Source organism: Megalopta genalis, chromosome 3 (assembly GCF_051020955.1).
Source record: "Megalopta genalis isolate 19385.01 chromosome 3, iyMegGena1_principal, whole genome shotgun sequence".
Classification (NCBI taxonomy): domain Eukaryota; kingdom Metazoa; phylum Arthropoda; class Insecta; order Hymenoptera; family Halictidae; genus Megalopta; species Megalopta genalis.
This window is the reverse complement of record NC_135015.1, coordinates 27,781,979-27,795,468: the sequence shown is the minus strand read 5'-3', so window position 1 is coordinate 27,795,468 and position 13,490 is coordinate 27,781,979. Positions and strand designations below refer to the sequence as shown.

Here is a 13,490-nt window from a genome sequence, read left to right as displayed (position 1 = left end):
TCCACAGATCATTTGAAGTAACTTCTTCCTTTACAAAAATTTTCTCCGAGACACCGTTGACGAGTTATTAACGAAAAACAGTGACCAATAAGAATCGAGTACGGCTGACGCGAGGCGGCCCAGCCAACCAGTGCACGAAGCCCAGTTCCGCTCATTGGCTCGGTCGCCTCGCGTCAGCTAAGCTCGCCTCTCATTGGCCACTGTTTTTCGTTAATAACTCGTTAATAGAGCCTCGGAGAAAAATTTTGTAAAGGAAAGAGTTGCTTCAAATGACCCGAGGAATCGGCCACTTTCAGATTGCGAGACATTTGAGGCACACCCTGTATAATCATTGGAATGCTTTGTTTCAATTTTGCTATTGCTTAGAATGACTAAAGATGTATAAAAAGACTCTCATGTTTATAACTATTTTTATGTGAGCCTGTAGCAATAATTTGAAAAATGCTTTTCGGTTGATGTTTTTATGGGTTAAAATAAATTGAAGATCGCAGAGATTGCAGTTTCGTCACGATTTTCGACACTTCTGATCAAAAACTGTAGGAAATCTGTAGTTTTTAGAAATCTCACGACTTTCTATCTCTCTTTAAAAATCGCTTCATCCTGAATTAACCGATTTCGATCAACTTTTCAGTATGCTTACAAATTACCGAGATCAACGAAAGGCAATTTCTGAACTATTCTAACGACTAAACTAAACTATTCTAACAATTTCTAACGAAGCAGATTTGTACACGGAATACATACGCGCGAAAGGGAAGAAGCGTGTTTTCACAAAGGGACAGAAATTTCTCCGCTGCCGGAATTATCGAACGAGAGCTCTCGCATTTTTCCGTGCCGCAGTTGCCCGGTATTTTCATCGAACAACAAACTTGCGCCGCGTTACGCGCCACCGATACATAATATCCATTACGTGACGTTACTTATAGACGCCGGGGTGCCATTTCGGAAGGGTAGAGTTCAGGAAAACAGGCACATAGACAGGGTCTTTGTCGCTGCGGACAAAGCAACCCCTACGCCGATGGATATCGATTCATCGTGACCCGGGTCCCGCAGGGATGGAATTAGCCACGGCTGGCCGAGTTTGCCGGTCATTTAAACGCTTTGTCGAAATCCGAATGTCGCGCGCAGGTATCGCGTGGCTTCTTTCGCACCAGACAGACACCCGTGGAGCGCCGACTTCCCGCTTTTTATCGAGCAGGGAAGACGAGGGATTCGGTCGGCCGGCATAAATTAGACGCTTAAATTAGACGCTCTATTTCCAATCTATTGAGTTGGCAAGAAAGTAATTTCGGTTTCCATTCATGGATAACGTTATATTTGTATTGCCGTTCTTTTGTTAAGGTTGTAATTTTTTTGTCTTCAGATTTGGTAGTCGACACGTTTAGGTTACTATAGAAACAAATTCCGTGTACAGTAATGTCTCTTTAATTGACGCTGAAATTATACACAGAAATGGACAATTTGGGAAGAGGAGATGCGATTGTTCGAGGCTCGCGGCTCCTTTTTATAGTTACCGATTGTCAACAATCGCATCTCCTCTTCTTAAACTGTCCATTTTTGTGCACAATCTAAGCGCCAATTAGGGAGACTTTATTGTATCACGTTTGAAAAGTAATGTATCCACAGAAATGGACAATTTGGGAAGTGGAGATACGATTATTCGAGAGCCTTGCGATTGGTTTCTATAGTTACGAATTGCCAACAATTATGAAAACGAACCGCAAGGCTCGAATAATCGTATCTCCACTTCCCGAATTGTCTATTTTTTTGCACAATCTGAGCGTCAGTTAGGGAGACATTACTGTAGTTTTCTTTTTACAACTGATAGTTTGCTGTCAATTTTAACATGAAGCGAAAAAAGTGAACATTTTCGACAGATTTCACTTTTTTATTTTCATAAAGGCAAGAAAGCGCCGGGACCGCTTTTTTCTATAGAAAAAATTGAATTTTATTTCACATTGAAATACCGAAATTACTTTCCTGCCAACCCAATACAGTAATTAACGCTCAGATTGTCCACAAAAATGGACAATTTGGGGACATGAGATACGATTGTATTAATTGATACGATTTGTAACAGATTGAGTTATGCATGCATTGTCATTCTTCTGTTAGGATCATAATTTTTTCGTCTTCAGCTCTGGTAATCGACACGTTTACGTTACTATGGAAACAAATTCCATGTAGTTTTGTTTTTACAACCGATAGTTCGCTGTCAATTTTAACAAGAACTGCAAAAATCAACAATTTCGACACATTTGACTTTTTTATTTTCACAAAGGCAAGCATCGGTAGAGTTTCTCCCGGCGCCACGGAGCAAGAAAAATATACAAAAGACTATAACGTATCTTCCTGAGTGTCCAGAGTCGCTCCAATCATGTTTACAATGTTCCAACGAATTCCATCGTAACTAATAAAATGTTACAATATTTTAAGAACGAATTTAAACATAAGAGTACAATTTATTAGCACAAGACTGCGAAAACATAGCCGTCACCCAGACATGGGTGACGCGGCGTTCAACGTGTCAAAGTTAATTTCTCGTGCAGAAAAAATTGAGTTACATTTTCACATCGAAACACCGAAATTACTTTCCCGTCGACCCAATGGAACGATCTATATTCACGCGAAAGATCCGCGAGCCGGTGAGTCACACTGCTCGGGAACAACAAACGCACGGAATAATTAACCGAGCCGTTTTGAAACCGGTGGAATGACATTCCGCAGCCTCCGGATGGGAGCCCGGCTCTTTATTGCTCGTAAAAAAGCTCGCAGGTTCGGGGTTCAAGGAGCGCGTCTGCGGCGAAGTTTGCGGAATTCGGCCCGTAAAACGTCCGGCTAAATAGAGAAATCCGTCGGGGGAAGGTTTACAATTCGCGCGAAACGGAAAACGATTTTCGTGAGATCTACGAGAGAGCGGCGAGGAACGATAGCCGGTGAATGAAGACGAGAAAGAGCGAGGAAGAGAAAGAGTGAGAAAAAGAGTGAGAGAGAGAGAGAGAGAGAGAGGGGAGATCGAGAGCTCGCCGAGGCTCTCCTCTTGCACGGTTATTTTCGAGCCGCTCTATTTCTGCCGTAGCACCCTGCAACGAGGATCTCCCGCGGGCGCGTTTGTTGATAAACTTATTTTCAACGGGCCGTCGGAGATTTTCGTGCGAAAGCGGGGGAAAATGGCGATCGCCGGCGGGGGTGAGGACGCGGGCTCGGCCCGAGAGCCGAGAACGACACCGGGGTCCCGGTGTAAAAATAAAAGCGTTGGCCAGCCGCCAGAGACCTCCTTCCCGCTCTCTTCTTCTTCTTCTTCTTGTTCTTCTTCCGAGACTCGCAGGCCCCATGCCAAGCCGCGCGGCGACTCTCTAATTTACCCGTAAAACGACCATCGCCGTCGACCTCCGCGCCCCTTTGATACAGCTGACGAGGCGACCAACGACCGATTTCCTCCGACGAACCTCGTCGAACTCTCTTCTCACCCTGGCCGCAATCGAGCCACGCTAAAACCGACTTAGCGACTCGCAAAAATTCCCGGACCACGCTTCCTCAGCCGGGAAATCGCGGTTCACAGTGTTTAATCCCCCGAGTACTTAACCCTTTGCACTCGAAGCCGGATTGAAAATAGTACGAAATAAATAAAATAATTGCAATTTAAAATAGTTCTTCCGGACCAACAGCTCTTTAAGTATAAGCAAATTTGATTAATGAAATTATTTCGAGACGCGATGTAAGTGTTTAATGGCGCCCCGGGGTCGCTACTCGAGGGCAAAGGGTTAAGAAAAGCGACGAATTCCAAGCGCTCAAGGATAGCGGCGGATTCCAAGCGATTAGGGCAAGCAACAAAATAACAAGCGCTTGTGAAAAGTGACAAATTGGTGGACGAGACGTGTTTTAACCCTTTGCACTCGAAGCCAGATTTAAAATAGTACGAAATAAATAAAATAATTGGAATTTAAAATAGTTTTTCCGGATCACGGTTTTTCCATTTTATGCGTGCGAAATTGAATATTTTGAACCGTGCAAACAGTTACGCTTTCAACAGCTCTTTAAATATAAGCAAATTTGATTAATGAAATTATTTCGAGACGCGACGTAACAGTCTTTAATGGCGCCTTGGGGTCGCCACTCGAGGGCAAAGGGTTAAGAAAAGCGACGAATTCCAAGCGCTCAAGGATAGCGGCGAATTCCAAGCGATTAGGACAAGCGACAAATTACAAGCGCTTGTGAAAAGTGACAAATTGGTGGACGAGACGTGTTTTAACCCTTTGCAGTCGAGTGGTGTCTCTCAGTCGCCGCTGAATGTGATTGATTATACCACGTTCCAAAATAATTTGCACATGATTAAATTTGTTGATGTTTAAACATGTTTGTTTGTACATTTCGTTAGTATAAATCATCATAACATAGCAAATGTTATAAAAAAAGACATTAAAACAGAAAGCATGCAACGTGGCAAATCTTGAACCGAAGAGAACAAAATAGAAATCCTTCAAAAAATGGCAAAAAGGAGAGAATTTCAATGAAATTTCACTAAAAACGAAAAGAAACAGGCGCGAGAAAGAAGGAAAATATCCAGAAGGCGATAATCCCTTCAAGAGATCCCTTCAAAAGATAAGCTAGATAAGATAAGCTGTTATTAAAAAATAAACTCTCTTGATCCGATGAAACGTATTTCCACAGAACTATAACATCAAATTACGTGAACCAACAATTTCCACGGTGTCATATAAACTTGTCCACCGGCGTGCATTAACGACAAAGTTATAATTAACGTCGCGGGGAAAGAAATCGTGGGCCAACGGGTTAACTGGAATGCGCAAGCTTCTTGTACGAGGACCAATCGGCGGCGGCGATTGGCTGAAAAGAAAAGAGTGCGCCGCTGCAGATAGCAGGCGAGCAGCTCGGTTTCCCAGATTCCAGCGAAAACGATTTGCTCGTGAAGTTGCCGGGTTCCCATGCGCGGCTGGAATTTTGCGGTGATTTTATTGGCTAATGACTGACTCTCTCTCTCTCTCGTCCTCTCCTCCGCCGTTACTCCTCGCGGCGCCATAAATTATTCCCGTATTACTACCGTGTTCATAGCGGATTAATCGGAGACCCTTGAACCGCCTATATGGACCGGCGCGAAACGCCGGCCGAACACCAATTCCCGGGATGCAACGTTCGCCCCCTATTGAATATTAGAGCTGGCGAGACTGATCGAGGTCAAGGAGATGAAAGCGACCAGCGTCGGCGCAATGCGCATCACGAAGGTCGGTTCCCGAGAACTATGTGCGCGCCCGCCGGATTAGCGCCGCTTCTTGGTCGCGTGCCCCGATCGATAATTCGAAAGTTTTATCGCCGGGGTATTTTCGCCGAGAGACCGCGGCAAATTGGAAAAATAAACTTTCATGTCTTGTTTGCCGCGCGCGCGTCGCCTCACCGGCTCCCCCGGGCAAACGCGGACGGCCCGCAAATCTTCGTCCGTTTAGACCGTATCCGTCGGAGAAAGTCTCCGACGCGGCTCGGAAACTTACCAAAGTGGAAATCGTTTATCGGAGTCGCGAGCTTTTACCGCGAATTTCCATGGAGCAAACAATTTTTTTCAGGCTCTGGCTGGACGGGTATAATATCTCTCTGAAACGTTACGATCTTAATTCGTTTCTGTTAAGAAGTCGAGAAGTCTATTAATCCGTTGGCCTTACCATTATCTTTCTTTGCGGTTAAAGCGATTAGAATCGTTTCGATTGTAATCGTTTACTCGAAGAAAAAGAGAATTTGCATTTATTGCCTGCCTATATTTATTTAAATGCGTCGAGCGCCGTGACACTAATTTTTGACGAATTCTGAAAATTCGTTTTATGATTCCTCGGGTCAATTGAAGTAACTTTTTCCTTTACACAAATTTTCTCCGAGGCGCCGTTAACGAGTTATTAACGAAAAACGCAGACCAATGAGAGGTCAGCTCAACTGGTGGACGGCGGCCCAGCCAACGAGCGCGCGAAGCCCAGTTGGCTTGACCGTCCTAGCGCCAGGCGAGCCCGTCCCTCATTGGTCACTGTTTTTCGTTAATAACTACCAAACGAAGCCGCGGATTGCATTTTCGCAAAGGAAAAAGTTACTTCAAATGATCTCAGGAATCACCCGGGCGAATTATTCCGGGTATTAACGCTAAACCGACCAAGCCGGTCATAATGACCGGTTTTACATTTTGTATTTTAAAATTGCTGAAATTACAGAGACTTTTTCATAGGAAATTATTAAATGAATTCCACAGTCCGAGTATTCGTTGTAATAAAAATTATGGGAAGTCTAAATAGACTCGGTTTTATCGTTCTTACAGAGCAACAGAAATTCGTCGCTTTTAGTGCTCGGTAGGTTTAGTGTTAATATAATTATGGGACAAACTGTATTATATATTCGAACAAACCGAATTTGATCAGAACGTTTCGGATGCGAAAGGATTCTAATATCACCCGCTGTGATAAATATTAACTCTCTAGTTTCGATTTACTTAATCAAATAAAATTTTAGTGCTCGATTATCGACGCTGAACGTGTTAAAAAATCACAGAAATACAAGAGAATTTTATTCCAATTTAAAGAAACAGCCCAACGATCGTGCTTAACAGCTTGTAACTACAAATCCCAGTGACTAATCAGATTCAAAGCTCGGCAGGGAATTAATGCTCGTATTTAAATGCATAATTTTAACAGCGGTACAGCGCGGAGCAAAATTATACGCGGACGTGGCTTAAAACTCTTTTAAAACTGGATTAAATGCCTCGAATCTTTGCTCGGAAGATACAAGAAGAAGATCAGCTGAACGAAAATGCTTTTCAAAATGTAACCATCACCCGAATTCACAAAAACAATAAAAAGACTCACGTTTAATACGCATTAAAATCGGATCACTGAAGATGAACTATTCTCGTCCACCTAGATCATTTCGACTACCTCGCGACGATACCCGGATGAATCACGTAGAGCGTCGAATTCAGGCCAGCTGGAATTCCCGTCGCAACGGGGCCAAGCTCGACTCGTTGCCCGCATAGTTCTCGCGTCGCGTCCGCGGCGAGGGGCGCATCGCGCAACACCTTTTCCAAAGGTCGGGTCGCGTCGCGGCGCGCCGCGTCGCGTCGAATTATGCGGCAGGCTGCGCGGGTGCATCAAAGAGATTAGCGAATCTCCAGCATAATTGCCGGCGGCGGTGATAAACGGGCGGCGGCGTGGTGGCTCGGCTCGGCGGCCGGCTACGCTGAATCGATCGACCTTAATCGACAAGGTTGAACAAGGCTACGCCGACGGGCCGCCGGTTACGCCGCATAGAGTGCGTCTAGCCTGCGTGATCGATAACCGTGATTACACGCCGGACGACGGTGATTCGATGTTGACGTGACCCTGGAAAACCTGGGCCGTTCGTTCTCACGGTGAAATCGCGGAACGCGCTGCGATCGTTCCGCGACGAAATCTCTTTCGCGGTCGGCCGGACATTCGAACCGTTCTCGCAGAGCGATCTCTCCCGTAATTGCTTGCCGCGTGGAAACAGCGCGCGAATCGCGCTCCTTCGACCTCGGCCGAACGGGCACACCGTTGTACAACCCGTCGTCGAAGAAGACGCGAGCGAGGTATCTTCTAATCGTTCGTGTCGTTCCTTTTTCCAGAGAAGAACAGCGCGCGGAACAGCCGCCGTAGACGCGTGAGCGAGGGCGCGAGTCGCGACAGGCTAGAGAAGGACGCGGAGACCGGTCTGTCGACGCGGCAGGAGGACCGGGAGAACAAGGGCCCGCAGTCGAGCCGGCCGAGCAACCGAATACCGCGGACGGTATTGGAGGAGGCGAACAGTGCTTCGAGCAGCGCGTCGAAGCTCCGCAAGCGCGGCACCGCGGTGAAAAGCCCGGTCGAGACCGGGTCGCAGCGCCCGGTGCGGCGAAGACCGAGGCCGGCCGTCCAGGAAGCGAGAGCGGAGCCGCAGGAGCAGCAGCAGCAGCAGCAGCATCAGCAACAGCATCAGCAGCAGGAGAGCAGCGTCTCGAGGACATCGGCGAAGTCCTGCGAGAAAGAGGAGCGCTTGGGCAACGCCAGAGTCGAGGAGCGTCGGGCGCAGGAGGAGCAGGACGAGGACCAGGACCACTGCGACCCTCTGACCAAGAGACTCAGGACAAGCCCGATCGGTAGGAAGCTTAGGTCCGAGCGGAAGGGGAAGGGTAACTGCGAGGAGGCCGCGTCGTCGGACCAGGAGGAGCCGGGGGAGGACGTTCGGAAGCGGGTCGAGCCGGAGAGAGAGCCGGAGAAGCTCGAGGAGGACGAGGAGAGCCAGTCGAGAGAACGGGACAGGGAACCGGAGCCTCCACCTCCGGACAAAGCGGACCCCGGGGGCTTGGCAGTCGCCGAGCGGAAACAGCAGCCGGATCACTCGGAAAAGGAGGACCGGGGGAGGACCGCCGGCAAGGATCAGGTGTTCGTGAATGGCTCGTCGCTGGCCGAGCCGTCGTTGGTCGGTGACAAAGCGAGCAGCGTCCTCCTCGATGCCGACGCCGCGCTGCTGAAGCCTGCAGCAGCCGAGCCGAAGGCGAAGGGCGTCGAGGAGGAAGAAGAGGAGCCGCGGGAGGAGGACGAGGAGGAGCCGGAGCAGGACCCGGAGCCGGAAGAGCAGGAGCGGGAACGGGAGCGGGAACGGGAGCGGGAACGCGAACAGGAACAGGACGAGGAGGACGAGGACAGAGGCTCGAGGAGGACCGAGCTGACCACCGAGCTAGGCACGGAGGATAGCGTGGGCAGCGTAAGCGGCGCGAGGGCGGCCAGCGTCGAATCGGTCGTCGAGCTGCTGGAGTCGAGCAGTCAGGACTCAGGCTCCGTGCTGGAGAGGCTGAGTCCGCTTAGTGGCAGCGGCGGCGGCGGCTCTGGCAGGCAGAGCCTGCTCCTGGAGCAGCAGCGGGAGCAGGACCGGAACCGTCACAACGAGAGTCCCGTCATCCTAGCCGAGAAACTGAACAAGCCGCCACCGCCGATCGCTGGACACCATCACCATCATCTGCAGCAGTATCATCAGCACCATCACCAGCAGCCGCCGCAGCAGCACCATCACCAGCAGCAACGTTACTCGAGCAGCCCGGTGATCCACCACCACGTGCAACAGCAACAGCAGCAGCAGCAGCAGCAGCAGCAACAGCAACAACAGCAACAGCAGCAGCTCCATCACCAGCATCGGGTAGCCAGCAGCCCCCATCAGCACCACCAGCATCACCACCAGCTCCCACCGTCGAGCCTCCTCGAGGTGCAACAGCAGTCTCACGCTGGGAGGGGCGGCGATGAGGCCGGCCTCATGGAAGTGGAGGCCGGGGCCGGTATACCTGGGACTGGTGTGCTCGCCGGAGTGCCAACGGCCGTCGGCATCCGAGGCGTCGGGCCCGCGGCTGGCGGCGCCGCCGCGACCGGAACCTATGGGGACAGCGGCTCCGACAGCGGGGTAAGCTCCCTGAGGAGCGCCGGCTCCGGCGACGAGAGGAGCGGCAGCAGGAGCTCCGCTCTCAGCGTCGACGAGACAACCACCTCTTCGATACCAACCGCGGCCGCCACGCCGGCCCGAGTCTGGCACGTGCAGAGCGTCCAGCACACCTCCTTGCTGATGGCGCATCCGCAGCCGCCGCCGCCCGCCGCAGGCCCGAGCTCCGCGGCAGCCGCGGCCGCAGCCGCCGCCGCGGCCGCGGCCACCGCGCCGCCCGGGGCCTATCAGAGCGGAGCTCCACCGGGACATCATCATCCGGCGGTCGCGTCCGAGATGCTATGGAGGTCGCCCAGGTACCCGCCCCTGTCGCACGCGCTTCTGGGACCCGCGCAACCGAATCCCGAGGAGCTGATCGAGAGGGAGAGGATGCTGCGGTGAGTCTCGACGAATCTCTTGTTATTTGTCTTTCTTCTCTTCTATCGTACCTCGTTTTTCCTCTTATTCTTGTTTGGTCATTCTCAGTCGATCCTCCGGAACTCGGAGGCTCGCTCGAGGCCGGTACGAAACTCTCCGGTCTCGTTCCATAACTGTTCTCTTTCTGTTCTGGATTACAGTAAATGCGTTTCGTTCCCGTAATTCTGTCTCACGTAACGAATACATTGTATCTTCTTGAGGCATTAAAAACAAGGATTCTATGCCGGGATGAGATTAATGCGTGCGATACGATCGCGTTTTTTTGCGAGTGCAGTCTCTCTTAGCTGAACGTTTATTTTTGTGATGTTCTGACAACAAAACATTCTATTGTCTAAAAATTTCATTCGAGTTCTCAACTAGATCTGAAATAATGCAATGGTTAGATAATGGAACGTGTGGATAGCAGTATACAGGGTGTCCTAAAAATGTCTTGCAATTTGGAAATGGGAGGTTCCTCGGGTCATTCGAAGTAACTTTTTCCTTAGCGAAAATGCAATCCGCGGCTTCGTTCACGAGTTATTAACGGAACACGGTGACCAATGAGAGACGAGCTCGGCTGGCGCGTGGTGGCCGAGCGAATGAGTGGGGGAAGTCCAGTTCCGCTCATTGGCTCCGCCGCCACGCGCCAGCCAAGCTCGCCTCCCATTGGCCACTGTTTTTTCGTTAATAACTCGTTAACGATGCCTTGGAGACAATTTTTGTAAAGGAAAAAGTTGCTTCGAATGACCTTGGGAACCTCCTATTTCCGGATTCCGAGACTTTTTGGGACACCTAAATTATATTGTAAACCCAAATATTGTAAAAATAAGTGCTCGGATGACAGTATCTCTGTTGTACTTTTTTATTACCGACAGACTGCGACTTCGGGCACCGGATATTTTCGTGCGTCAGACAGAACTGAGAAACAACAGTTATGGAACCAATATAATATCGGTTCCTCGGAACCGAAACCAATCACAACGATATAAGCGAAAACCGATATTCCTTGCGACAAACTTTTTCGGGTCTCTATTTCAAGAATCGAGACCGATACAACCGACATCGACGACTGTACGATGCCGTAAAAGCATCGAAGCTCCGCACAAGCTCCGTTTAAGCGCGGAGCCAATTTTGCTGAGCTTTCTATTGAGGCGGCAAGCCGGCATTATCTTTAACCTTGATAATACCGGTCCCATGCGCCGATGCCGTCTGAACGATAGGTTCACTGTCAGTGCCTAGAAACTGACGCCGCTCAAATGAAAAGTAGACTATTAGTCCAAGAGGACTAACACTGCCCAAACGAAAAGTGCCAATGCCAATCCCAGGGGGATGACGCCGCGCTTAACTCTTTGGGGCAGAGGATTTTAGAGAATAAGATAGACCCATGTTGCACAGAAGTTTTATTTATATATATTTAATATATAATATATATAATATATAATATTATTTATTTATATTTATATATATTTATTTATTAATATATATTATATTATATCATATCATCTATATGATAAAATATATAATATAATAATAATATATATAATATTATATAATATATAATAAAAATATATATAATATAATAATAATAATAAATATAATATTATATAATATATGATACAAATATATTACATTTAAATTAAACAAGATCGGTATATTCTTATTAACAAAGGAATCAAATAATATAAGAACAAAAAAAAAACAATAATTCAATTCACTTCAATTTGTTGCTATAGAATGGGACTCAAATAGTCCCATCGTGCCTCATGAGCCCATGAATGCGGCTGCATCTATTGCAATATTTCCAAATGGGTTTAAAAGCGTCCCACAATGCATTGCCGCACATCAAAAACATGCAACATCTTAAATCCCACCGTGCCTCAAAGAGTCAACGCGTTAATAACCCGATACGACGCGCGTCGTTCTCTGCGTACAGTAATGTCTCCCTTACCGACGCTCAGATTGTCCACAAAAATGGACAATTTAGGAAGATGCGACACGATTGTTCGAGCCTTGCAGCTCGTTTCTTATAGTTGTCGACAATCCGTAACTATAAAAATGATCCGCAAGGATCGAACAATTGTATCTTCTCTGACCTAAATTGTCCATTTTCGTGGACAGTCTGAGCGTCGGTAAGGGAGACATTACTGTAATTCGACGCGACGACTCGATGCTCCAGTCCCACCGGCGGGTTCAAGGGCCCAAAAGCGCGGAGGGCGTCGGCACCGAGAAGAAAGCAGCCGATTTACATGCGAACGTTCGCTGGCTGAAAGAATACGAGTGTGCATAATAGCGGTTGGAGGCGAGCACCTTGCGTGCGGCTCGGTCCGAGGAAACGGAATGCCATCGGAGCATCGAACACCTCGGGCAGCTGCGTGCAGCGTAGCGTTCCTCGCTCGGCCCGAGCCCGAGCCCGAGCCCGAGCCTCTTTGTTTGCTCTCGCGTGACTGCCGGCCGTAAGAAGGTGGAGACTGAGACGAAAAACCGGCTAACAGGACGCAGCCGCGCGTGTACCTGCGTCTGCGTGCGTTTCCGGGCGCCAGCTGCGAGCCTCGAACTTCCGTCGGATTATTGCGATAGACGAGGCTGGCCGGCCGGCGCTGCGCACTCCCTCTTCCTCGCCCCTCGGCGAACCAATGACCCGGAACAGGCCGCTTCTAGGTATAAATAAGCTTCTTAACCACCTACGAAGCCCACACCGGTGCTGATGAACCTGCCGAGGGATGACCTAGCCGAAGGACGCCCGACACCCGCGGCTTTCCGTTTCTCCGAGCGCGTTTCCGCGGATTCGGGAACGGGCTCGATCTTATTTCGAGATTAACCTTTTAGCTACGACTGAATTCTGCGCGAGGCTATTTCTCTGGACGGCAGAGTCTGATATATGTACTGTACAGAGTGTCTGTATATTCTGTCTGTATATTGTTAAGATACAGTTATATTGTTAACAGTTATATTGGTAAGATAAGTCTGTATATTGGAAATCGATGTGAAGACAAAAGAACTGTGAAAAAATGCATATGAAGACGATTGTTTGATTCAAACGATGACCGAGTGAGCTATTAGAGTATAAGCCACTATAGTGGCGTGTCGTTCAGAGAGATGACATCCGCGAAAGCCACTATTGTGGCGCGTCGTTCAGAGAGATGGCATCCGCGAAAGCCACTATAGTGGCGCGTCGTTCAGAGAAATGACATCCGCGAAAGCCACTATAGTGGCGCGTCCTTCAGAGAAATGACATCCGCGAAAGCCACTATAGTGGCGCGTCCTTCAGAGAAATGACATCCGCGAAAGCCACTATAGTGGCGCGTCGTTCAGAGAGATGGCATCCGCGAAAGCCACTATAGTGGCGCGTCGTTCAGAGAGATGGCATCCGCGAAAGCCACTATAGTGGCGCGTCGTGCCTAAAAGGTTACCGAAGGCTCGGCCGCGGCTCTCGGGAACGGCCCGGCGAAGTAACCCGCGTCTGTTCGCGCGCCGGACGCGGCTGTTTCATCGACGAGGTGCGAGATAGCAGCAGGGCCGGGATCGGTTCGGGGCCCGCGATGCACCGGCGCGCGTCCGGTTACGCTCGCACGCTCCTCACCCGCCGCGACATTGGTATTGAACAGTCCTCGGAACCCGTT

The 13,490-nt window shown here is 49.2% G+C and overlaps 1 protein-coding gene across 4 annotated transcripts in view; it reads left to right on the top strand.

Annotated features, from left to right (window-relative positions):
* Kdm3 (Lysine demethylase 3) overlaps nt 1-13,490 on the top strand; it is a 577,918-nt gene that overhangs the window by 341,351 nt on the left and 223,077 nt on the right. For all 4 annotated transcript variants that reach the window (XM_033473464.2, XM_033473465.2, XM_033473466.2 and 1 more), the window contains exon 8: nt 7,634-9,851. In XM_033473464.2, coding sequence (XP_033329355.2) covers nt 7,634-9,851 — 2,218 coding nt within the window. The remainder of the gene's footprint in view (nt 1-7,633; nt 9,852-13,490) is intronic.